The 26,499-nt window shown below is 38.0% G+C and overlaps 1 protein-coding gene across 1 annotated transcript in view; it reads left to right on the top strand.

The window, feature by feature from the left end:
* The window catches only part of EYS (eyes shut homolog), a 1,626,372-nt gene that overhangs the window by 1,557,974 nt on the left and 41,899 nt on the right, over positions 1–26,499 (top strand). The window contains exon 39 of the mRNA XM_047860135.1: positions 5,444–5,618. Within this exon, the coding sequence (XP_047716091.1) occupies positions 5,444–5,618 (175 nt within the window). The remainder of the gene's footprint in view (positions 1–5,443; positions 5,619–26,499) is intronic.

Here is a 26,499-nt window from a genome sequence, read left to right as displayed (position 1 = left end):
CTCTGTGTTAGCAGTGATGACGGACCTGGTGGTGGGAGACAGCACAGCTCCAGTCAGACATTTCTTCTCTTTCTCCGCTACACGGACAGTGGTTAGGTGCATGGGATCTGGAGTCAATGCATCTTCAGATTCAGGCTCTGCTGCGTTACAGCTACGTAACTTGTAGCCTGTTACTTAAACTCTTTGAGCTTCCATTTTCTTCTCTTTTCTCCTCAGAGGAGAAAAATATCTACCCCATAAGATTCTTCTGATTTAATCAGTTAAGTAAAATAATTATCTTAAGTGCTTCACTCGGAAACTGATACATGATAAACACTCAGTGTATGTTTACTATTATTATCTCTCCATCCTGTTGTCATAGGATTTGATATTGTCAAATTTATTTATTTTTTTAATGTTTATTTTGAGAGAGAGAGAGAGAGAGAGAGAGAGCATGAGCAGGGGAGAGGCAGAAAGAGAGAGAAAGAGAGAGAGAGAATCCCAGGCAGTGTCCTCACTGTCAGCACAGAGCCCAAAGCAGGGCTCGAGCTCACAAACTGTGAGATCATGACCTGAGCCAAAACCAAGAGTCAGATGCTTAACCCACGGAGCCACTCAGGCACCCCTGATGTTGTCAAATTTATTGAAGGCCAGTGCTTCCTGGGGTTTTTCTATGTAACTTTCTCCCTTCTATTAAGATTATGAATTTTCTGCACACCTTGCTAATGAGAACAGAAGCTCTCATCAAACCTGTCATTTTCTCCTTAAGTATGATGGTGAGCCTGAATTCAGCATGCACACCATAGGCCCTTCCTCTGACATACACGCTAGGATCACACACATCTGGAAGTGTGTCAGCTGCCATGATTCTCAGGATAGAAGTTTGGGGCAGGTCTTCTTGGTAAATGCCACCTAATCCAGCGTCATGGAAGTTCCATGAACTTGAAAGACCCTAATTTTATCACTCGTCTCTTGAATCCTCCCTTGATGTCTGCCTGGCATTCAGTATGTTCTGCAAATCATGGATACTTGTTACCAATGTACCATAACAGCCAGATCACAGTAGTAACATTCATCTGTGAGTCCCAAAAGCTGAGTTCTACTGGCTGTAAAAAATGATATACGTAACTTTCTTCAAATGTAGATTTCTAGACCCTATTCCAGAACTACTTCATCGAAGTATCTATGATGGAATCTAAAAATTTGCATTTCAATAAGTCTGCCCAGATTTGGAAGCCACTATATTAATTAATCATAACAAAACAAATACAAAATTTCATGGAAAAATTTAATAATTAGACTCAGGTCATTGCATTTGTCTTTGGTGATTAAGTCACATGTTATAAAAGATTATATGATTTAGGCTTACATATTTTTATAAACACTAGTGATAAATGACTCTACTCCATAAGTTAATCAGTCTAAAATACAAATCCTGGGGTTCCTGGGTGACTCAGTTGGTTAAATGGTCCAACTTTGGCTCAGGTCATGACCTCACAGTTTATGGGTTTGAGCCCCACGTCAGGCTCTGTGCTGACAGCTCAGAGCCTGGAGCCTGCTTTGGATTCTGTGTCTCCCTCTCTCTCTGCCCCTCCTCTGCTCACGCTTTCTCTCTCTCTCTCTCTCTCTCTCTCTCTCTCTCTCTCAAAAATAAAAATAAATGTTAAAATTTTTTTAATATTAAAAAAAATAATAAAATGAAATACAAATCCTTACTGTTGATAAAGCCTATTTGTTTTTGTTCTGGAAACAGTTTATAATGAGCCATTATTTCCCTAGAACTTTAATATTTATGAAAATATTGAGTTATTTAATCCTTCTTCAGATTAATCTGTATATGCCATGCAGAGAAGACCTTACTCTCTCACCTGCCTTAAGAAGAATTCTCCCCTCCTCTCCAAAGTTGCATCTATTACAAAGCTGCAGGGCTTTCAGGCTGATGCATATGGGATTCAGCAGGTCCTGGAGTCTCCTGAAGCCATACATACAATTGTGCATGTGCCCAAGTGCATTTTTATGGGAAGAAGATCCATCGCTTTCACCCGTGTTCTAAGATCTGCTGCTTTCACTGAAAGACCTATTTAATCATGATGTAGAATTAAAAGTTACTTTTGACTAGAGTGAACATGGGGAAATCTATCTATTATTCTAGTGTTACAGCATCTAGAGTTCATTGGTACAGGGATTACTAAATATTCATTACTCAGCTAAACAGACTGGACATGAAATAGATTCAGATTCATTAGCAGCACTGTAAGAACATGTTATTCCAACTAACAGTGCCCTACACTGTCAGTACAATCCATTTCTTGCTAGTTCAGCTTCCTCTCTCTCTCTCTCTCTCTCTCTCTCTCTCTCTCTCTCTCTGCCCCCCGCCCACCTCTCTTTAATTGCATGGTACTTTTCAAACCAGAACTCATAAGAGGGGAAAAAATGAGTTTACTGCAATAATTTACATATTATTTTACAGTCAAAATATACCACTTATGTGGAACCTAGCTCATTTTACTTTCCAATATACACCTGGCTTATGGCTTCTAAGTCTTTATCATAACTACTTTATCATTTGCAGGAAGTGTGTTATGAATAGTTGTTGTGTGGTGCTATACTAAGCAGATTATACTTTGCTGTATTAAGACTGAAAATATACAGTATATATTCTACATATGGCTTCTACCATAATTGCCTGTAAATTGTATATATTGACTGACATGAACATCTCTCTGTAAAAGAAACACATTCAACTATTTGTATTAGCTAAATGTTTCTCCAAATACAGCATTGCATTGACACGTTTTTAGCCAAAAATATATTTTAGCAGTTCTTCATAACAAGAGCATTTAATTTATCCATATAAAGGAGAAGTGCTTTTAAATGAACAGCTTCAGAATTTAATACTTATTATAGTCATTTAACAAGTTTTTTCTCAGTGCATGATTATAAAATTTTTTTTTCAATTTTTGCCAAAAAAGATAAACAATTTTATAAAGGTCGTAAGGGATTTGAGACAGTGAGGTAGACAGGATGGAATACGAGCCCTACTAATTGCCAGGGATCATACTGGCCAGTTTATGTATATCACCTTATTCCTCTTAATCTATAGATTATCAGATATTCTTGTCCCCAGTTTAAAAGTGAAAAGGTGGCACTCAGGTTTCGATCACCGACCCATTATGTGGCAGAGATTGTAATTGGCTCCAGACCCACCTGACTCTATCCTGCACTTCTACTTTGCTCTCTGCTCAGTGCATTTCGCTATGCAAAAAGCTTGGGAAGCCCTGCTTCGTTAATTACGTTACCTGGTTATTGGGTGTAGACTCAGTAGCATTCATTAATTTCTTCATTTTGTACAGTGCTTTTTTGTGTAATAGCAGATGGCAGTACTTGGAGAAATAACAAAGGTTAAATCTGAGGAAGAACAATCACTTCTCTCACAATAAGAAAATATCAGCGCCTGCTGAGAATGGTGCTTGTCAGTGAAAATGCCAGTGAGAATTAAGTTGGAGAGTAAATTCTTGACCTTTCAAAACTGAACCCATCTTTTTCATCATGAGGAATTATTCCATGCTTTTAGCTCCTGAAAGTTTCAAAAGTAAAATCCAGTTCGGCCTTTCTTTTACCCTTTTAAAGACACTATTTATGGTTGATAACCATATTGACCTAAAAGTACTTTATAAACAAACTCTAAGTGCTAAAGGAGATGAGTAAAATTGTAATGCATTTCAGGATCCCAAACAGTTCCATGGAGAGTCTTTGTTGAACTGCCCTTTTTGTTTATATTTGCCTAATCTTGGTGTGTTAAAGATCCTTTTCCCTCCAGCTCCGAGTATAATTGACAAATAAAATAGTATATAGGTGAGGGGAACAGTGTGACGATTTGGTACACATACACATTGAGAAAAGTGTGCACGATCAAGTCAACTTTGTGTGTGCGTATGGTGAGAACACATACAATCTACTTCCTCAGCAAATTTCAGGTGTATAATACAGTATTATTTACTATAGGCACATGCTGTACCTTAGATCCCCAAAACTTATCCATCTTATAAGTGAAAGTTCTCACAATTTAACTCTCCCATTTCCCTCACACCCCAGCCCCTGGCAACCACCATTCTACTCTGCTTCTATGAGTTTGACTTCTTTAGATCGTACATATAAGTAAGATCATACAGTCTATACCTGGCAAAGAGCTTTCTAGGGATCTATGTAAAGACAAATCTCTGAGGGAAAAAAAGATAAATGCGACAACATAAATATTATAAACTTCTCTACATAAAAAATAGCTTAACCATAAGCAAAATTAAATGGCAAATATTAAACTGAAGAAAACATTAACAATATATGACAACTAATATGCTCGTTATATAAGGTCTTCCAAATTAATGTTTAAAGGGGTGAATTGAGAAAAATATTACACAATAAGCATATGAAAAGGAAAAAATACCAATGACTAATAAATTTAGTAAAAGGTTTCCAACCCCAAGTAAAACCGGCAAAAGGGCATTTTATTATTTATTTCATTTTAAAATGAAACATAATAATCTCTTGCATTGTGGTAACTGTGAAGAAGCAGGCATTCCAGTGCACAATTGGGGAGATACAATTGTGCGAAATATCTGTGACACTTGGGCACACTTCAGAGCATCCATACTGTTTGCCCTAGTTGTTTTACTGCTAGAAATTAATACTGAGAAAATCATTAGCAAATGCACAAAGATATACATATAATGATATTAGTTATAGCATTATTTTTAATAGCAAAAAAGGTATAAATTAGTCAATTGTCCAATTGAGGTTAATTAAATATATAAAAGAATATTATGCCATCATTTAAAAATAGTTTATGCTATTAGGAAAGAGTTAGTGGTATTTATACTATACTAATGTTTGGAATACTATATGCAATATAATTTAATGCAGGATTCTGTTTTTGTTTAAAAGAAAATACAGCTGGGGCGCCTGGGTGGCGCAGTCGGTTAAGCGTCCGACTTCAGCCAGGTCACGATCTCGCGGTCCGGGAGTTCGAGCCCCGCGTCGGGCTCTGGGCTTATGGCTCAGAGCCTGGAGCCTGTTTCCGATTCTGTGTCTCCCTCTCTCTCTGCCCCTCCCCCATTCGTGCTCTGTCTCTCTCTGTCCCAAAAATAAATAAACGTTGAAAAAAAATATATAAAAGAAAATACAGGTAAGCATAGAAAAAATAGTGTGTATATATGTATATTAATAATTAGTGGTATATAATATATATGAAAGTGTGAACTATTGTCTTTTCTAGAGTGTTGATATTATAGATAATTTTTATTTTTCTCTCCATGCTTTTCTGTGTTTTTATAGTATTTTTCTCACCAATTGACATGTATTAGTTTATGTCAAAAAAATTTTGCTTTAAAAATGAAAAATAATTCTCCTCTTGTTTTGTCTGTTTCTTCCAGCTTTGTAATATGATGTATTTTTGCCTTTCTTCAAGGTTGCATTTTCACTATTCAAGTTCGCACTGAGAAGAATGGCCACTTCAGAAGCCTGGGAAATCCTGAGGGCCACCCAGATGCTGGGCGCAGCGTTAGCCAGTGTGACGTTTCTCCTTGCAGTTTAATGAAATGCAGCAATGGTGGGACATGTGTGGAGAGTGCATCCACTGTCCAGTAAGTACGATGTTATTAAGAAAGAAACTTGCAGGTTATTTGCATGTTAAGTAGTATTCCACTCACACAAACTAGAAACACAGACTGATGCTCACATTTAAAATGTTTATCTGTTGGGGCGTCTGAGTGGCTCAGGAGGTTAAGTGTCCAACTCTTGATTTCAGCTCAGGTCATGATCTTGTGGTTCATCGGTTCCAGCCCTGCATCAGGTTCTGCACTGACAGTGTGGAGCCTGCTTGGGATTCTTTCTCTCTCTCTCTCTCTGCCCCTACCCTGTTCTCATTCTCTCATAAAATAAATCAACAAACTTTTCAAAGTAATAAAACGTTTTTATGTCAACTTTATAGGTGTCTGGGCAACAAATAAAAGCAACTGGAAGAGGGTCAGAGCAACATTTATGCCATCTTGTCAATTTGTTTAAACAATAAAAAGGAATAACTACATGTCATTCCAGACACCGTGGAAAATAATCTTACATTCATCACATTGAGAGTGTTGTCAGAAATATATATTTTTTAATTTTTTTTAATGTTTTTATTTATTTTTGATACAGAGAGAGACAGAGCATGAGCAGGAGAGGGGCAGAGAGAAGGGGAGACACAGAATCTGAAGCGAGCTCCAGGCTCTGAGCTGTCAGCACAGAGCCCGACGCAGGGCTTGAACTCACGGTGTATGAGATAATGACCTGAGCTGAAGTCGGACGCTAACCGACTAAGCCACACAGGCACCCCCAGAAATATTAATCATACAAGGGTTTGCTTATTGGGATTTGCTTTCATGTTGCATATTCATATTTCATACTGAACTCCTTCAGAAAGGGTCCTCTCTAGGTGGACCCTAGCAAAGCTGTGTGGTGTGACTTCTGAACTACTTTAGTATGAAACAAAACATGGACCTGTTGAGTGGGAAGAACAAAGGAATGTTGTCTTGTAAAGAACTTCTTTCATTGAGCATCTCCTCGGTGTGCAGGTAATATATGAGGGTGCTCTGGGAATATGCCAAATAAAGAGGAAGTAAGCACTCCATCCTTCAATTTCTTCCACTCTGGCTATTCAGTTTCTTACATCCTAGCTGTTCTCTACATGTATGAGACAACTAGAAAAGTGATCTGTCCGCTTTTGTCCCACAGGACATGTTAGAAGGCATGATGCACTGCACAGCTAATTCTAGCTCACTGCAAAGCAATTCAGGAAATGGGATACCAGAATATCCCCTAGGAGACAGGAGCATAGATGAGCACACAGTCTTACAAAGCCTGAGTGAATCCCTTACCTCCCCTAAGCGGTTCCCTTCCACCAACCTTCCACTGGAAAATAATCAAAAGCAAAGTGCAAAGTTCAAACAACTGCTAATTACAATGCACAGGGTTAGTGAGAAAACGCTTCTTGTTGGAGGAGAGGAGATTGTCATTACATCTTACTCTTTCTTACCCCAAACTCTCCAATGACTTCTTAGGACATGTAAAATAATACCTAAATCTTTGACCTCAACCGATAAGGCCCTATGTGGTCTGGCCCCCACAGCCTCCTGGGCCTTCTCTCTTACTCCTCACTCACTGTGCTCAAGTCCAGTTAGCCTACTTCTGTCCTTAGAACACAGCTCATTTCTGCTTCTAGACCTGAACACTGTGTCTTCATTCAGGGAGGCCCTTGCCAACAAACAGTCTCCATTTGGCTGCCTCCTTCTTATCACCTCCTCAGAAAGGTGCCCCCTTAGATCAACCCAAAACTATCCCTCCCTCTAATCATTCTCTATCACATCATCATATTTTACTTTCCCCATAATATATTATTCTCTAATTTATTTATTTGTTTGCTTGTTTGTATGTTGATTATTATTTTTCCCTAAACAATGGGTCTGAGCTGTCACTCTACCATTTTATCCCTCATACCTTGAAGAGTTACCTCTCATAGAATAGGCATTCATTAATTATTTGTTCAGTTAGTGAACCAATAAGTAAATGTTCAATGAAAAAAGTAGAAGAAATCTTTATTCCAAAAGCTTTAAGCAAAAGTGCAAATGTAAGGACAAGCAGGGTGACCCCATGATGGTCATGATAATGAAGCCAAATTGACTAAACAGAATATTTTAATTAATTAGCTATGAAAAATGGGACAGATGGAAGGATGGGAAATATACATGATGGATAACAGATTTGATTGTCCTCAAGAATGAGACATAAACCATTCCTGGACAGGAAAAAGTCATGGTAAAGACAGTCGTCTTGATATCCCTTTGCAGAATTGATTTATTGGGGAATCATTAGGAGACAGTTTTGGAAAATCTAAGCATATTATGAGGGGCCTGGTTCTAAGAAGTAACCATAGAGGTGTCTGGGTGGCTCAGTCGATTAAGCATCCAACTCTTGGTTTTGGCTCAGGTCATCATCTCATGGTTCGTGAGTTCAAGCCCTGTATTGGGCTCTGTGCTACTTAGGATTCTCTCTCACTCTCTCTCTGCCCCTCCCTTGCTTGCACATGCTTTCTTTCTCTTGCTCCCTCTCTCTCAAAATAAATAAATGAACTTAGACAAGAAAAAAGAAAAGAAAAGAAAGGAAAAGAAAAGAAAAGGGAGGGAAGGGGAGGATGGGAGAGGAGAGGAGAGGAGAGGAGAGGAGAGGAGAGGAGAGGAGAGGAGAGACGGAAGGAGAGGGAAAGAGAGGGAAGGGAAGCCATAAAGGGGTGCCTGGGTGGCTCAGTAGTTTAAGTGTCCGACTTCAGCTCAGGCCCTGATCTCACAGCTAGGCTCATGAGTTCAAGCCCCACCCCCACCAGGCTCTCTGCAGTCATTGCAGAGCCTGCTTTGGATCCCCTGTTTCTCTCTCTCTGCCCCTCCCCCACTAGCATGCGCATGCTCTCTCTCTCTCTCTCTCTCTCTCTCTCTCTCTCTCAAAAATAAACATTAAAAAAAATAGAGGGGTAGCCATAAAAAAGGAAAGAATTAGTTTGAAGATATTGCAGAGATATATTCATGGTACATTATGACCTATTGCTTATGATTGTGAGTGCAGGGAGGGTCAATGGGGAGTCAAATCTAAATTATCAAATCCAAAACAAGCATGAAAAGGCTTGATGTGTTCTGGGATGTCCAAGACACCTGATGTGCTAAACAATAAGCTAAAAGCAAAAGCCCATAGAAGTACGAAGGACAAAATCTGCGGGTTGGGACACCACCCTCACAGAGTAATATACTTTGAATTAGCTCAACCATTATGATTTTATTGTTACTTCTTTACAATTTCTAATGAAACCTTTAGGCTTGCTTTATAACTTATGCATTCTAATTTGCTCTACAACCAAGTTTAATTATTCAAAAGAACAAATTTACCTCACTTTATCTAAAGAAATGTCATTCTTCAGGTAACCTACTAAGTGTTTTTGTTATCTTTTAATGTGATAATAAATAAACTGATAGTAATAAAGAATGTGATAATAAAGAATGTAAGACAGTAAGAAAGCATGGGAAATTGAAGGCCCAAGTAGGAAATTCACTCTAATTCCTCACTGTTCCATGTAGAACAAAGGGCTTAACTGTTGCCATTTAAAAGCCACAAGTGTTGGGGCACCTGGGTGGCTCAGTCAGTTGAGCATCTATCTGACTCTTGATTTCGGTTCAGGTCATGGTCTCAGGGTTCATGAGATCTAGCCCTGCATTGGGCTCTGTGCTGAAGGTGCCTAGCCTGCTTGGAATTCTTTGTCTCCCTTTCTCTATGTCCCTCCCCCACTCTCTCCCTCTCTCAAAATAAATAAACTTTTTAAAAAATCTAAATAATAAATAAATGCCACACGTTTTAATTAGAAAATATAGTGTCAAGTGTAGACAGACACCTAGAATTATTTGCAGATTATTTTGACTAATATACAAAATTTTCTTGAATTGTGATAGTAAAAGTAATACCATACAATCACATGGCAGTTTTTGGCTAACAGAGCATTTTTTGCATATATTATTTTCATTGCTCCTAATCACACCTCCCCAGATTAGTCAAGGCAGACATTCTCGTCCCAATTTAATGGCTGGGAAACAAAGCCCCAGAGACTGTGAGTGAATCAAAAGGATAAAACCAGCACCTTAAAAGTAGAACAGCAGGACCCAAAACCAAACTTCCTAGTCTCTGGGTCAAAATTCTCTCCAGAATCTAAATAATAAGAAATGAATTTAAAAGCAACTAATAATACAGGTAAGGTAACAAAAGTATTAAGTATCTCTTTATCTGCTGGATGTAATCTGTTCATTTATTTTTAATTTTTTTTAATCAAGTGTCTTCAGTGGACACTTCATATGTTCTCCAATTTGGGAAGTACCTTGCCTCATAATAACAAAGACCCTGGGGGTTTCATAACCTCCTGTGTGGGTGGAAAGCGGGACCTTATAATCTCACATGAGAGCTTTGACTTGAATATCAAATGGACTTGCTTCATGCTGACACATTTGTTTATAGGATTCTGAAAGCTTTCTTATCAAAATTGAGACCAATGTTTGGGATTTTCTTATGGAGATAACACCGAAATGTTTACTGTATTAACTACGTGTAAAGCACCACCGTAGAGTCAGAAGTAGCTCTTGTGAGTACTATATAATAACATTAAAAGGACAGCTCCCTGAATTTGAAAGAGGTAAATTTTATGGTCTGTAAATTATTCCTCAATAAAGCTATTTAAAAATATTAAGGTTCCCACTCATGGACTTTCAGCTCTAGCGGCAGCATTTTACAGAGAATTTTATTCTTTTTGATAAGTTTTGTAATTCTGCTCTAATCTCAGTAACAAGAATCCCCTGTTTAAAAGAAGATGTTTTCTTTGTAATATATGCTTTTCCATGGTGTTTAAGAAGTTTTCCTCTATCTCAGGCTTTTAACTTTACATGGCTCTACACTTCTGTTTTTTTCCTAAAGCAGAGTACTATTAAATTGAATTTCTGGGTACCGTTCTAGGCAGATCAAAGCTAACGTTCAGTCTTTTTCTTCAAAATAACTAACACGCAAGATAAAACGTTTTTTAAATGCTCAAGAGGCAGGCCCCAACCCAGAAGCATAAATTTCATGGTGTTCGGAATAAATTTTAAAAGAAAAAATCTCAAAACCGGTCAAAGCACCTTAACAATGCACAGCTGAATGGTACAAGTTTTTTTCAAAAAGAACTCAAAATGCTTCCTTTGGTTCCATGCATCACAGCCGGGAGTAGGAGGCACCATTGGTACATACGGGGAGGTCTTGAGCCAAGGAAGGTGGGGGGGGGGGGGGGGGGGCTGATATGACTGGGACCCCGCTGAGGATTCTGTAAACCCCTAAACGCCCTGCTTCTCTGCTCCATGCACGTCAGCATCCACAGATCCAGCTGTGTCCTAATGCAGTTTCTCCGATGAGGGTATAATAAGGCAGAGTTCATGTAAGGCCTTTATGCTCTTGGGATGAGCTCTGATGCAACAGAGAACCAGTGAGCTGTTTCTATTGTTAGCAGCCAAGGGTTTAAAAAAAAAAAAAAAAAAAGATTTGTTTACAATCTTTTGTTTACAACTTACAAGTTGTAAGTTTGTTTACAACTTACAAAGATAAGTTGTAACTTATCTACATACATGTGTTTTGTACAACATGTTTTTAAGCTGATTTTACTTCATTTAATTTGCACTTTGCTTGACCTTTGTTAAAAACAAGACAACAGGCCCAAAATGGAGTTGCTTATGCTACACCCCACATCACCAAACCCAGACCTGACTTAATTATGGTTAGGCTTTCCCAGAAATGGGATCTTAAACCAGTCACTCAGGAATTGCCTGATCAGCACCAGTTAGACAATCTGCCTGATAGACCCTTGCCATCCCCTAGAGGGAAGTGACTTTGCAATAAACAGTCTGCTTTTTGGCCATCCTGCTTTCCTTATTCCCACCCCTTCTGCCTGTAAAAGTCTTTCATTTGGTACAGCTCCTGGAGCTCCTCTCTATCTGGTATATTACAGGCTGCCCAGTTCAAATCAAGTGTTCCTCAGATAAACTCAAAATTCTTTTTTTTTAATTTTTTTAATGTTTATTTATTCTTGAGAGATAGAGAAGACAGCATCCGAAGCAGGCTCCAGGCTCTGAGCTGTCAGCACAGAGCTCAATGAAAGGCTCAAACTCAAGAACTGTGAGATCATGACCTGAGCCGAAGTTGGATGCTTAATCTACTGAGCCACCCAGGTGCCCCTAAACTCAAAATTCTTAATATGCCTCAGTTTCTTTTAACACCTGAAAGTCATCTTTTGGTGATGACTGAGAAGAATGTGAAGTGTGTTCCTTTAAGAAAAACACAGTGTAGGAAAAGCAAAACTTACAAAAACAAGCTAAATATAAATATGAGCAGCAGTAAGTCCAATTGGAGTTTGGAGAATGTGGATGTAAGAGGTGAAATGCACCCAAGATTTATACTAAGCTCATAAATGAGGCCTATTTACAACATAAATCTATCACTGAGCACCAGACCTCACTGATCCTGCGTTTCCTGATTCTTTTTTGGCTCACAGATGTCTGAGAATAAGGTGAGATCTAAAAATCCTTTCCTCAGAAAAACAAACATACTAAGGACACAAAAATCTGCGTAAAATTTTGGAGGTTTCCAAATTCCATAGAGCCCAGTCGTACATGCTCCAGGGCCCCACAAACTCTCCAAATTAAGAATTCTTTGCCCATTTCGTCCTCTTCTTTGATTTCCAGTGGCAGTGCTTCGTGCAGTCTAACCAGTGATCCTCTGCCGGACGGTATGACCAATCGTTGGCCAACTAGTACCCTGCTCCCTAAACTCTCCTCATTGTAGAGCTTGCCAAAAATTATGCTCATGTCTCTTTCCTGCTCAACATGTTCCTTAGGCTTTCATCTGTTGTTCAAGGTGTATCATGGCCTGCTGTCACCCTCTCTGCTCCTGCTTTTCTCCCTGCTCATTATTCCAGAGAATTGTATGATTCTCTCTGGCCCCTCAACTAACACTTCCTCCCCAAGCAACCAGCGGGTGTAACCTGCCAGGTAGCTCACTACCTTGCATGTGGTTTTCTTCCTTTCCCTGTGACTTTTTCTCTCACTCTTGCTTGCCAGGCAGAATACCCCTTCCTTTCCTTGGAATTGCTTTTATTTTATTATTATTATTATTTGAGAGAGAGAGAGAGAGAGTACAAGCCGGGGAGAGGGGTGGAGAGGGGAGAGTACAAGTGGAGAGAGAGAGAAAGAGAGAGAGAGAATCATAAGCAGGCTCCAGACTCAGCACAGAGCCCGACAGGGAGCTAGATCCCAGGATTCTGGGATTATGACCTGAGCAGAAATCAAGAGTCAAATACTCAACCAACTGAATCACCTGGGTGTCCCTCCTTTGAATTGCTTTTAGACTCTGTTTTCTAGAGACTACAAGTTAAGTATTGGCCTTAACTTCTTACCTATAAGATGAAGGAAAAGTTCAAAAAATTGTCTAATCTAATGTTTATTTATTTTTGAGAGAGAGAGCAAACGTGAGTGGAGGAGGGGCAGAAAGAGAGGGAGACACAGAATCTGAAGCAGGCTCCAGACTCCGAACTGTCAGCACAGAGCCTGAGACGGGGCTCAAACCCATGAACCATGAGATCATGATATGAGCTGAAGTCGGACAGTTAACCAACTGAGCCACCCAGGCACTCCAAAAATTGTCTAATCTAATGGTGAGGCTGTAGAAAAACAGACACTGTTGTTTACCAGAGCAAACTCTATTTGTTCAAGCACAAGACGTTTATCACTAGGTATCTGATTGGTAAAGCTAGAGAACATTCATACAATGGAGGACACAGCTATACAAATCTTTATATATTGCTGTGTTGCTGTGAAGTGATCCTCAGGATATATTAAGTGAAAAACAGTAAGATAAAGAAGTATGTAAGAAAAGGGAATGATAGATATAGATAAATAGATATAAATACATACATACAGGTATACATAATACACATATACACCTGCTCATATTTTTCTGAGTAGAAAAAAAACAGAGGAAGATTACATAAAAAAAAAATTATAAATGGTTACCTGTAGCATGAAGAAGAGAACAAGGAGAAGTAATGGGGATGAAAGCCAGACTTTGAAAAATATAGTTTGCTTCATAGTTTTTATTTGGAGCTAAGTAAATGTTTCACCTGGAAAAATAAAAAAAGAAAACAAGTAATTCTTAAGCATTGAAAGAAAATAAAGAAATAAATGAACCTAACTGTATTTCAAGTTGGTGGCATAACCTAGGAGAGATTTAATGCAATTAACTTTAAAACTGACCATAAAGTGGGTTATATCTTAGTGGTGGCATTAGTACTATTTTGTAACTACAAATGAAAATAGCTAGGTAACTTGATGGATGGATGAATGAACAGATGGATCTAAACCAAATGAGTAATTATGTTAATATTTCTCATTAGGAACCAAGATATTCAGCATAAGATAAAAGAGATACAGACATAAAATAAAAGAAGCAAAAACCTTCTCGTTTTTTATTTGAACTAGAAATAACATATGAATTCATGACTTAATTTTTCTCTTTCTAAAGTTCTTATTTCCTAGCTGTGTCCACCAAAGAAATCTAGAAACAACATAACTCAGTAGCAATGAAAACTCTAGTACCAAAAGTGTTAGCTCCAAATGCTGTTTTTCACAAAAAATAAACCCAAACTTCAAAGAACTAAAAAAATATAAAAATAAATGTATAATTGTACATTCAACTCTGGGGTAGAAAATGTATGATATGATCCTGGATGTCTTTTTGTACCTGAGAGCAGGAGAGTGGTCAAAGACTACTATGGTCCTTTTAAAAGAAGACAGAAGCCAACTTAAAGAGACTCCCACTGGCCAAAGGTGGGACAGTTTCAGAATCCTAGAGAATAATGGATTTTAACATACCGATATATAAAATACACATAGTTGTGAGGATACTCCATACATACATTCTACCAAGGGATTAAAAAGAAAAATAAACTTGGCACCTATGGAGATTGCTAGTGTACCACTCATTATTCTGAAATTCGACAAAGGGGAAAGATAGATAGGTTCAACCTTCCTTTTCTGTAAAAGTCTATTTTTGAGTATAGTAGCCGGCCTCCAGGTGGCCCTCCTTCTGAACACATCCTTCTGCAGTCCCCTCCCACACTGAATAGGGCTGACTTGTATAAATAATAAGTAATTCTGGAAATGACAGCTTGTGACTTCAAAGTTAGATAAAGAGTCATTGGCACTTCTGCCTTCCTTAAATTGTGAAATTTAAGGATTAAATGATTCTGCCCACTGAGCAGTTGTAATAACGGCCAGATTCTATTTTATATAGTCCCCCTGGCAGTTGTGTAGAGAACAAATTTGCAGTTGGCAAGCCTGAAAACAGAGTAGCCTATTATGAGTCCATAATAATAATAATAATAATAATAATAAATGGCTATTATTGTCTTAAGCCTATAAGGTCTGGGGTAATTTATTATGCAACAATAGAAAACTAATACTAAATATTAACTAGCCAGATAATTGATGAGAAGTAGTTCTTACCAAACTGAACTAATTTAAGTGCAGGATGAATAATAGAAATTAGAAATATCACCATTTTGTAACCACCCCAGAAATAATGGCTGTTTGAATCATTTAGTGAAATCTTGACAGAAAACTATACAATGGTTGGATCAAGCTAATCCACTTAACTAATGCCACTTGAACCAACTGGCCTGTCACAATTAAATGTAGAGCAAACAGTATATGCCTCCTGATACGATGTCATTGCAACTACACAATACCATCTCTAAAGTATTAAAAAACCTGAACATGAATCTAATCAAGCCTCTATATCTACAAGACTATGAGAAATAAAGGCAATAGAGGAAAGCAAGTTAAATGACATTATAATGATATAAATGGCCAAATCAAGAATATGGCAAATTCTGCTGGACAAATAACAAAAATCATATGGATGGAACGAAATGCAGAGGGACAATTTTTATCTAGGTAACAAGCCTTAAGATACATTCTATGCAGATGAATTTGTGGGACTTGCTTGGATACTGATGAACTGTCAAAAAAAAAAAAAAAAAAAGAAACGGCAAAGAAATTTTTTTGAGACAAACATAATTAACTGAACGTGAAAATTAGATGATCATAAGGAATTAATGTTATTTTTGTTGGGTATGATACTAGTATTTGGTTGTGTTTTTTCTTAAGTTTCTTATCTATTAGTGATATATACTGAAGTATTTACAGCTAAATGGGATTTGCTTCAAAGCATTTTGGCCAGGACACCTGGGCAGCTCAGTGGGTTAAGTGTCTGACTCTTGATTTCAGCTCAGGTCATGATCTCATGGTCTTGAGATCAAGCCCCAAGTCCGGCTCCATGCTGAGTGTGGAGCCTGCTTGGGATTCTCTCTCTCCCTCTCTGTCCCTCCCTGACTCATGTATGCTCTCTCTTGCTCGCTCTCTCTCAAAATAAATAAACATTAAAAAAAAATTTGGGGCCAAAAAAAGAAAAATAGTAGACAAAGACGCAAATGAAACTAAAGAGCCAAAAACTGATCACTTGAAGCTAAGCGAGAAGGATGTTTATTAATACTTTTTTCCTACTTTTGTATATGCTTGAATTAAAAAACAATAGTACATATAATATATACTTTGTCTAATTTGTAAAATTCATAAAGTATAAAATAAGAATATACTCTTGATTCCACCAGTTACAGATAACTACTTTTAAAAGGTGGGGATTTTTTTTTTAATATGAAATTTACTGTCAAATTGGTTTTCATACAACATCCAGTGCTCATCCCAACAGGTGCCCTCCTCAATACCCATCACCCACTTTCCCCTCCCTCCCACCCCCATCAACCTTCAGTTTATTCTCAGTTTTTAAGAGTCTCTTATGGTTTACCTCCCCCCCCCCAGCCTTTTTTTTCCCCCTTCCCCTCCCACATGGTCTTCTGTTAAGTTTCTCAGGATCCACATAAGAGTGAAAACATTTGGTAACTGTCTTTCTCTGTATGACTTATTTCACTTAGCATAACACTCTCCAGTTCCATCCACGTTGCTACAAAAGGCCACATTTCATTCTTTCTCATTGCCAAGTAGTATTCCATTGTGTACATAAACCACAAGTTCTTCATCCATCCATCATTTGATGACATTTAGGCCCTTTCCATAATTTGGCTATTGTTGAAAGTGCTCCTATAAACATTGGGGTACAATGCCCCTATGCATCAGCACTCCTGTATCCCTTGGGTAAATTCCTAGCAGTGCTATTGCTGGGTCATAGGGTAGATCTATTGTTAATTTTTTGAGGAACCTCCACACCATTTTCCAGAGTGGCTGCACCAGTTTGCATTCTGGTGCATTCTAAAAGGTGGGGATATTTTATTCCAGTCTTTCTCCACCTTCAGTTCTTAGCTACCAAAACTACACAAATCCACTATTTGATGCCACCTATGGAAAACATACTTGAAGGATGTAAATTCTAAAAGAAGTTCATACTTTCTGTTCCTTTATCATTTAAGTAGCAAGAAAATAACAGAAGTAAGAATTCAGTGTAGATTTTAGCAAGCTTCCCAATTACTGTGTTTAAGAGAAGTATCTTTTCTCTCCTGGTTTTTGTGTGACTCAGATGTCAGTTGCTTTCTACCAGAGCCTTGAGATCTACATAAACTGTGAAAGCCCAAAGATCTTTCCAAGATTAATGCAGATTCCAGGATGATTGCGTATGTCTCACTTCCACCCATGCAGAGTCTACTCTGTACAATGTATGCCTAAAAGTGACAGCTTATTTGATTTCTACTAAATTAACAAAACCATTCACACTTGGAGATAGATCAGACTGTTATACTTGTGCAGAGAAAGGGGATACATGCAATGATTGAAGGGAAATGTTTATATTATGGTCACCTAAACAACTTCTAACTTATGTTTTGGTCATCCCATCACTGCAGAAAAAACATACGGCCACTCCACAATACTTACTCTTCGTCTTCTTGTCATTGCTTCATTTTGCTCTAACTGATTCCCTAGATTAGAACAAACCAAATTTCCCTTCTGGCCCCAGGCAGAGCAGTCTGCCTATCTTCCTGTGGTAGTCCAGCCTCATGCTCCCATGACTGCAGCTATGATCCACCATCCACTCCAAACTCATGTAAATAGTTTCCCAAAGACTATTGGGATCTCATAGATCCCAATAAGAGGATTTGAGTCCAACTGCTAACTGAGCTAAGAGGAATTGAGTCCAACTGCTAACATAAAATAATGTTTAAGTCCTTACACTTGGACAACAGAAACATTAGAACTGAGGCTCACAGAAAACGACCAGTACTTTTACTAGTGTGTAAAGGTAATTTCATCTCATCCTTCTACCTCTGTGAGATGTCATCAAAGAGTTTGTTGAGTGATCTCACCAGCAAAGAAAGGAAAGCCAAAGGGGCGCCTGGGTGGCTCAGTCAAAGTGTCAACTTCAGCTCAGGTCATGATCTCACAGTTCGTGAGTTCGAGCCCCGCACCCGGCTCTGTGCTGACAGCTCAGAGCCTAGAGCCTGCTTCAGATTCTGTGTCTCCCTCTTTCTCTGCCCCTCTCCTGCTTGTGCTCTGTCTCTTGCTGTCTCTCAAAAATAAATAAATGTTAAGAAAAGCTTTTAAAAAGAAAGGAAAGCCATGGGGAAATTCAGCAGGTGGAGTGCTTATAACGACCCTTCCTTATAAGCATGTTTGGTCTTAACATGCCATCACATTCCACTATACAGTAAGGTCTATTTGTTTCAGTGCTTATTTGCATATTTTTCAAAGCCTCAAATTTTGTGCGTGTCATTTGACATCCAGTAAATTTTGGCAGGTAAAGTGATATCCATCATATCACACTTACCTTATTCTCCCAGCTTATTACTGAAATGGAAGTAAGTCATAAAGAAAAGCAAACTGACATGAATGAAACCATTGAGCACAACAGATGGCCTAAGGAGGAGATTCAGGTATGTTTCTCTTTCCCTTCAAATTGCAGAGAAATACTTTGTGTATACAGAAGTGGAGTCCTTTAGTCTATGTGACCATCTATTGCTAAATAACATGCATTAATCCCACTTTTCATATGAGTTTATTATCACGTTACATAGATTTCATTCTAGGTACTATGTCTGTGATTTTGCTCATGCACATAAAACCCACAAATCTGTAACCATAATTTTCTTACATACCCAGCTCAAGCTAAATTTGCTCCAAGAACTTTTTCTTTTTTTTAAGATTTTATTTTTAGTAATCTCTACATCCAATGTGGGGCTCAAACTCACAACCCCAAGATCAAGAGTCACATGCTTCAGCTGAGCCAGCCAGGCACCACCCCCCTCCAAGAAATTTTCCTTTCTGTTCTCCTCTCATAATGTTGTTTCTAATAATTTGCCCTCATTAGCCTTAATATAGAAAAAAGAATCTCTCTTATGCAAAACAGTGAGAATCTATGTGATAAACTGAAAAAGTAGGTTAAGCAGCGGTTATATTTCTCTAAGTCTCTGTTTTTCAAGTGCACACTGAAAACTAGTAATTGCATTTACCTCATAGGGTTAGTTATGGGTGTTAAGTAAGTTCCTACCTATGAAGTACTTAAAATGGTTCCTGGAACTACAGTGAGGCCCTAATAACCTTTGAGTAGTATATTTTACATATCTATATTTCATACAAATAATTTGTTATAAATAAAATATAATAAAGGAGGCAAAACTGTGTTTTCTGCTGTGTATTCTGTGTGTACCCTGGTAACGATGTGGAGTGGGACATCATACTAGTCCTTTGGTGAATATTTAGTAAGAAAGTGAATGATTAAGTGATATTCAAACAAAGAATACTAAATCTTCCATTATCTCATTTCCAGTTTAACTTTTATATGTCAATGTTCACCTTAAACTTCAGAAGTCTCAGAATTGCCTAATTACAAGAAAATGAAATTCTTCATGTTGAATATCTGTTGTAACAAGAAAAAATTAATCCATAGATGTTTCTAAGCTATGACATTGGCATTAAAGCCCAGTTCATCTGCAATTTAGAAATTTAAATCAGTTTCATCCTAAATGCACAGATGTAAAATAATTAACTGTATTAGTAAAATACTCCAGTACTCAACTCTTGATTGCCACTGTGACCAGCTGTTACTCATATTTCCAAAGTGCCTAACACTTTCTTCTGTGTTATCATTCCTCCATGTTTAGAGACAAAGGAGCCCACAAACTGTTCTTTAGGTATTAACAACTGAGGATAGCTAACATTTTTGGAATGGACCTAAGATAAGAAAACAGTTCTATGTATAATATCAATGATTCTTCAGTATCTTTTGAATATTCTTAGCTATCATATAGTAAATGCTTCAGCCATTTGCTGTTCTACTTAATTCACAAATCTGTCCTATGTCCTCACATCTCATCAAGTTCAAGAGCCATGTCACTAGATACTTAAAGGGAAAAAGCCTTTTTATCACCTGCTGTCACTTCCAACTCCGGAGAGCTAAAAGAAGATTTTTATATTTTGCTGTTAAACTACATTCTCCAGATGTCTCTATTCCCAATAATGGCACCATATTCTTTCACTCATTTTCTTTTGAAACCCCAAAGATTTCCATAGTTTAAGAGACATAGAACGGCACTTAAATGTATGGACTTCCTCACCCATTACTCAGCCATTCAATTTGCTTAACTTCTCTGTTCCTCAAGTTCCTCCTCTGCAAAATGAGGAGGATAATAGTATCCTCCTAATAGGGTCACAAGGAGGATTAATTGAATTAATACATTTAAAGTGCTAATAAGAGGGGCACCTAGGTAGCTCAGTTGGTTAAGCGTCCGACTCTGGCTCAAGTCATGATCTCACAGTTTGTGAGTTCGAGCCCCACATTAGGCTCTGTGATGACAGCTCAGATCCTGGAGCCTGCATTGAGTTCTATGTCTCCCTCTCTCTCTGCCCCTCCCCCACTCATGCTGGCTCATGCTCTCTCTCTCTCTCTCCCAAAAATAAACATTTAAAAAAATTTTTTTTACATTATTAAAGTGCCAAGAAGAGTGCCTGGCATACGGTAGGCCCCAGAAAATGTTTGCCATTACTATTATCTTTCATTGTTTTTTTAAATTTTATTTTGTTTTGCTTAAATCTTTTTTTTTTTTTTTTGAGAGAGAGAGATAGTGAATGGGGAGGGGCAGAGAGAGATGGGGAGAGAGAGAGAATCCCAAGCAGGCTCCACACTGTCAGCACAGAGTCAAAGTGGGGCTCAGACTCCTGAACCATGAGATCATGACCTGAGCAGAAACCAAGAATCAGACGCTTAACTGACTGAGCCACCCAGGTGACCCTATCTTTCATCTTTCAAGCCAGCATTTATCAGATGTTTGTCATATCTGCTTCCACCTCTCCATCCTCAAAGCCATTTCCCTGTCCAGGTCTCTTTGCATCCATCCACTTCTTTGTTCCCCAGCCATGATTTATTGATTTATTCCTCAGACACTTGATGAAAATTACTATATGCCAGGAACTGGCTTAGGCCCTGGGATGATAACAGAGCAAAACAGAGCTGATCTCTTCCCCCATGCAATTATCTAGTGCAGGGGTCACAAACTATGGCCTATGGGCCAAATCTGATCCATCACCTGGTTATCCCAATAAAGTTTTATTGGGATACAGCCATGTCCATTCTTTTGTGGATTGTCTATGGCTATTTTCAACAGTTGGCAGAGTTGAGATGTTGCAACAGTCTACATGGCCACAAAGCAAACTATACTGCCAAAGTTTGCCAACCCCCATTCTAGGGGCAAAAATATAGTAAGATCCCACTAAGGTTAAACTTACATCACTAGAGAGTTGGTTGTTAACACGAGGGGTCATCCTATACATACCAAATTAATATTCCTAAAATATGCCTCATCAGTCATGTCCTTCCCCATGTCTGTCACTTAAAAGTTGAACTATCTCAGCCTGTTATTCAAAGCCCTTGAATTCTAACCCTTTTCCAGCCTAAGCTTCTACTGCCTGTCCTTCTCCATACACTCATTCATGTAGGCAAATCTTACCTCAGAAGCTTCCCTGAACTCACTAAAATTGCTTAGGTGTCCTTCCCATGGGTTCCCATAGTACTCATTTTAGCACCTGTCACATTGTATTTAAATTGTCTGCTCACTAATCTGATCCTTCCAGAAAGAGCAAGTAAGTCCTTGTGGCCAAGAATGGGGCCTTCTGTGCTGTGGAATGCTCAGTACTAAGCACTATGGCAGACACTTAGCTTGTAAAAATAATAATAACAAATATTCTTTAAATGAATGAATATCTACCTCTCTTTGGTGTTGCTCTCCTTTTTCCACTCTATGGACACCCCATCTCACACACATACCTGTCCAAAATCTACTTTTCCTCAAGGAAAAGTAGTAAATATGTGGTTAAAAGAAAAAAAATTATAATGAATTAACTTCAAGGCTTAAAAAAATATTGTCATCCAAAGTAGAGAATAATGAATAAAAATTTGAGACTTTTTATTATCTACCTTTCACAGTGTGCTAAAGAAGCCAAAAAAAGGAACGAGAAGAAAAATCTGATCTTGCACAAAATCATTATGATGGAAATGTTCTTAAGATACAATGTAAGAAAGGGGCACCTGGGTGGCTCGGTTTGTTAAGCATCTCACTCTTGATTTCAGCTTAGGTCATGATCTCACAGTTCGTGAATTCGAGCCCCACATCAAGCTCTGCACTGACAGCACAGAGCCTGCTTGGGATTCTCTGTCTCCCTACCTCTCTCTCTCTCTCTCTCTCTCTCTCTCAAATAAATAAATACAATTTTTTTTAAATATATATATAATGTAAGAAAATAGTATATGGTACTTGAATGTAATGTTTTTAATCTTTAAACATATATCTAATTGCTTCAGACCTAACAATTCTGAGAGGAAGCATATGAGCATATATTTTAGTTAAGATTTATTTTTCAAATAAGTTTATAACATCTGTATTATATTATGCTTGATATTATTTAAGCTATATTTAATATAAAAATATTTTACCATTGTCATGTGTGTCTATAAGGCAATGAGATCAATTTTGTTTAGCGCTTTTTTTACGTTGATAAAAATGACCCACTAGATGGCGCAGTCATCATAAAAAAGTAATGATATTAGAGTTTTGGTTTTGTGTGTGTGTGTTTAGAGTTTTCTTTTTATATAAAAATTCTTACAGCTTTGTTTCTTTTATGAAATTGGTAATACAATATATTTTGGGCTTGGGTTTTTTTGTTTTAGAATCTATTAAATAGGAAATCTGTCAATTTGAACAGGAGAAGAAAAGGAAATTTAGTTTTAAATATAACATTTATAGGAAAACAGCCAAAAGGGCATATAGTGCATATCATGCCTATCTATGTCAGGAAGCAGGTGAAAAGGCAGTTTGTGCCAGAACGGCTCTACACATACTCTAAACTCCCGAATTCTAAACTTCATTATATAAAACACCACTTGAAACATGTATTGGAACCGTCCAGTCATTTCAAACCTGAAGGTGAATAGGTGCATTTAGACGGTTGCAAATGGATGGTGCCCGCGCGCATAAGGCATCCAAGCTCAGGCCACCAACCGTCAGGGGTTGGGGGGGAGCATCCCCATAAAGGTGGCAGGAGAGGACTGTGAGCCCGAAGACATCTATTTTTGTAGAAAAGTCTTTCCATATTTTATGCTCTTGGAGCTCTTCAAACAGTAACTAAAAATCTTTATGATCATTATGTAAATTGTAGCAGATTAATCCTGTATTTTGTTTTCCTCCATTTTGGAGAACCTTGTGCAACTTCTCAAACTTTTTTTTTTTTTTTTTTTTTTGCACAAATGTTAACTTAGATACAATAATCGTGTATGTTTTCTTTCATCAGGACTCAGCTAAATACCCTACTTAATGAAATGGCAATATCCTCAGAAGTTTCTGTGTGCTCAGTTTTTTGTTATTTTATGTATGTGCCTAAGCCTCTACCTGTAAGTTCCAAATAGACAAGAATTTTTGTTTTCAGTTCCTCCCAGCACCAGAGTCTAACAGTCATTGGTGAACATGGGTGCTGACGTTCCTTTTGTTCCCTGAGTTATTCCCCACGCTGGTTTCTGGGCTCTGGCAGCACTTGGTTCTGCCACTCACTTGGTTCTCAGCGAACGCAGCGCCGTGGTTCTTACTGTAGCACACCTCACCTCTACCTGGGCCACAGCTCGCTCCTTATACATCTTCTGCCCATCCTTTATGACTAGTCTTATACACATAGTAAGTACTAAAAAGTGTTGTGTTTTTTTGTTTGTTTTTTAGAGAGAGAAAGAGAGAACAGATACGCAGGTACTCAAGAGTGGTGGGGAGGGGCGCCTGGGTGGCTCAGTCGGTTGAGCCTCAGACGGCTCAGGTCATGATCTCACAGCTTGTGAGTTCGAGCCCCCTGTCGGGCTCTGTGCTGACAGCCCAGAGCCTGGAGCCTGCTTCGGATTCTGTGTCTCCCTCTCTCTCTGCCCCTAACCCACTTGCATTCTGTCTCTGTCTCTCTGAAAAATCAATAAACATTTTAAAAAATTAATAAAAAAAATAGAGTGGTGGGGAGGGGGAGAGGGAAAGGGAGAAAGGGGGAGGGAGGGAGGGAGAGGGGGAGAGGGAGGAAGAGAGAGAGAGAGAGAGAGAGAGAGAGAGAGAGAATTAGAATCAAGCAGGCTTTGTCCCACAACCGTGAGATCATGACCTGAGCTGAAATCAAGTGCTGGATTATTAGCTGACTGAGCCACCCAGATGCCCCCAAAAATATTTTTTTAAGTTGATAACATGAATTTGGGTGAAGCATAAATGTGATTAGACTGCCAAAAATGCAGGAAAATATAGGAGTTTGAAATGAATATGTTCTTTGTAAATATGTATAGGCAAACATTAAGTCACTTTATTTTAATAAATAATTACTGGGTCAATAATAAACAAGAAGCCTGTAAAATATTTCTTATTTTCAATTATATACACATGTATTATTTCAGGAGCACTCTCATGAACTGATGACAGCAATGTAAATTAGTACAGTTATTATGGAGGGCGGGTTGGAATATGTCTCCAAAGCCTAGAAGTCATGATGATATTTAAGTTTATCCCAAGGAAATGATCATAGATGTGCACAGAGATTTAGCTATAAGAGTTTTATCACAGGGTTATTTGTAGACAGTGAAAAATGAAAAACATACTATCTCACAAGTGACTACAAGAATAAAGTATATTTTATCAAGTCAGTGTGAAATAACATTCAACCATTGTATGTGAGATTGTGGAAGAGAAGTTAATGAGTATGGAATAAAAGGTTATTTATAGGCAGTTCTATTTGTGGAACTGTGGGCTATTATACATCTTGAGTGACTTTCCCAAGTGGAAATGTTGAAATCTGAATAAGATAAAGTGTATACTTTCAGAACACTACTACCTGAAGTGAAAACAACACATCTTTTATATCCCAAATGAAATGAAAGCAAGACTCTGGAAAGTGAACATCAAGCTGGCTTTTGCCCTGAGTTCCTGCTAAAACACGAAGCATGTATAACATACCCTTTCAGGGCTGCACAGGTTACAGACATCTAATAGCATATTCCTCACAGGCCTCAGACTCCAAAGAGCTGCACCAGCAGGGTAAGAACAAAAGAAAAATAAATTTAGACAAGGAGAAGGCAAGGAAATTTGCCTATCTTGAACCTTAATTTGAAGGGAAAGGTGTAAAATAGCAAAGCACTAAAAATAGCCAAGACACTCCCAAACAGAAAAACAAGATAGCAGAAGTTGTCACTCTAGTTATCAAGACCTATTATAAAGAAGGAGAAATTAGGGGTGCCTGGGTGGCTCAGTCAGTTAAGCGTCCGACTCTTGGTATCAGCTCAGGTCATGATCTATGTTTTCAGTTCGAGCCCTGCATCCGCTTGGGATTCTCTGTCTTCCTCTCTCTCTGCCTCTGTCTCTCTCTCTCAAAATAAATAAACATTAAAAAAAAAAAGAGGGAGAAATTAAGACAGTGTAGTATTAACAGAAAGTTAGAAAAGTACACTAACGGAACAGGATAAAGAGGCACAGGTCAGTGCATACATGGACACGGCTCATGAGTGGAAAAGGATGAACTGGTCAATGAAAAGTGCTCAGACTATTGGTCATCTGTACGGAAAACTGTAATTGGATCTCTTAACTCCACAGCAAACATAAAAAATAATTTCAGATGTATTAAGACTTAACATGTAACAAGAAAAAAATGATAATAGTCTGAGGAGACAAAATAAAATAATAACTTTCTGACCTCAGAATAGGGAAAGCTTTCTTAAATAAGTCACAAGAAATGCAAACTGTAAAAGAAAACATTGAAATTTCAACTACAAAAAATAGGAACTTTCGCTCATGCGGTAATATAGTATTGACAATGTAGCAGCTACATGCATCAACATAGTGAATCCCAAAACATAATCCTGAGTGAAACGCAGTAATTAAAGAATACATACAATATCATTTCATTTATATAAAGTTTTGTGAAAGAGGAAACTAAAAACTGTTTTCTTCTAGGAGTTTTACTGTTCCAGGTCTTATATTTTATAATTCTTTAATCCATTTCAAGTTAACTTTTGTAGGTGGCTAAAATAGGGATCCAGTTTCATTCTTTTATGTGTAGATATCCAATTTTCCCAGCATTTTTCATGTTAAAATTTTCTTAGAGGAAGTAGTGGAAAGACACCTGCCAAGTGCTAAAAAAAAATGTCAGCCTCACCATGGTCAGAGGTTACAGGTGATTTTGATTTTCTTCTTTGGTTTAATCTCAATTTTATGAAGCTCTTACCTATTGTTTCTATAAAATGATAGAGGGTGTTAATAATGTTTGCAGAAAGAATGTTCATTTTCCTTCCTGACCCCTCCACGAGGCATATAATGTATTC

Source organism: Prionailurus viverrinus, chromosome B2, assembly GCF_022837055.1.
Source record: "Prionailurus viverrinus isolate Anna chromosome B2, UM_Priviv_1.0, whole genome shotgun sequence".
Taxonomy (NCBI): domain Eukaryota; kingdom Metazoa; phylum Chordata; class Mammalia; order Carnivora; family Felidae; genus Prionailurus; species Prionailurus viverrinus.
The sequence above is the reverse complement of the archived record's forward strand: the minus strand, read 5'-3'. Positions and strand labels throughout refer to the sequence as shown.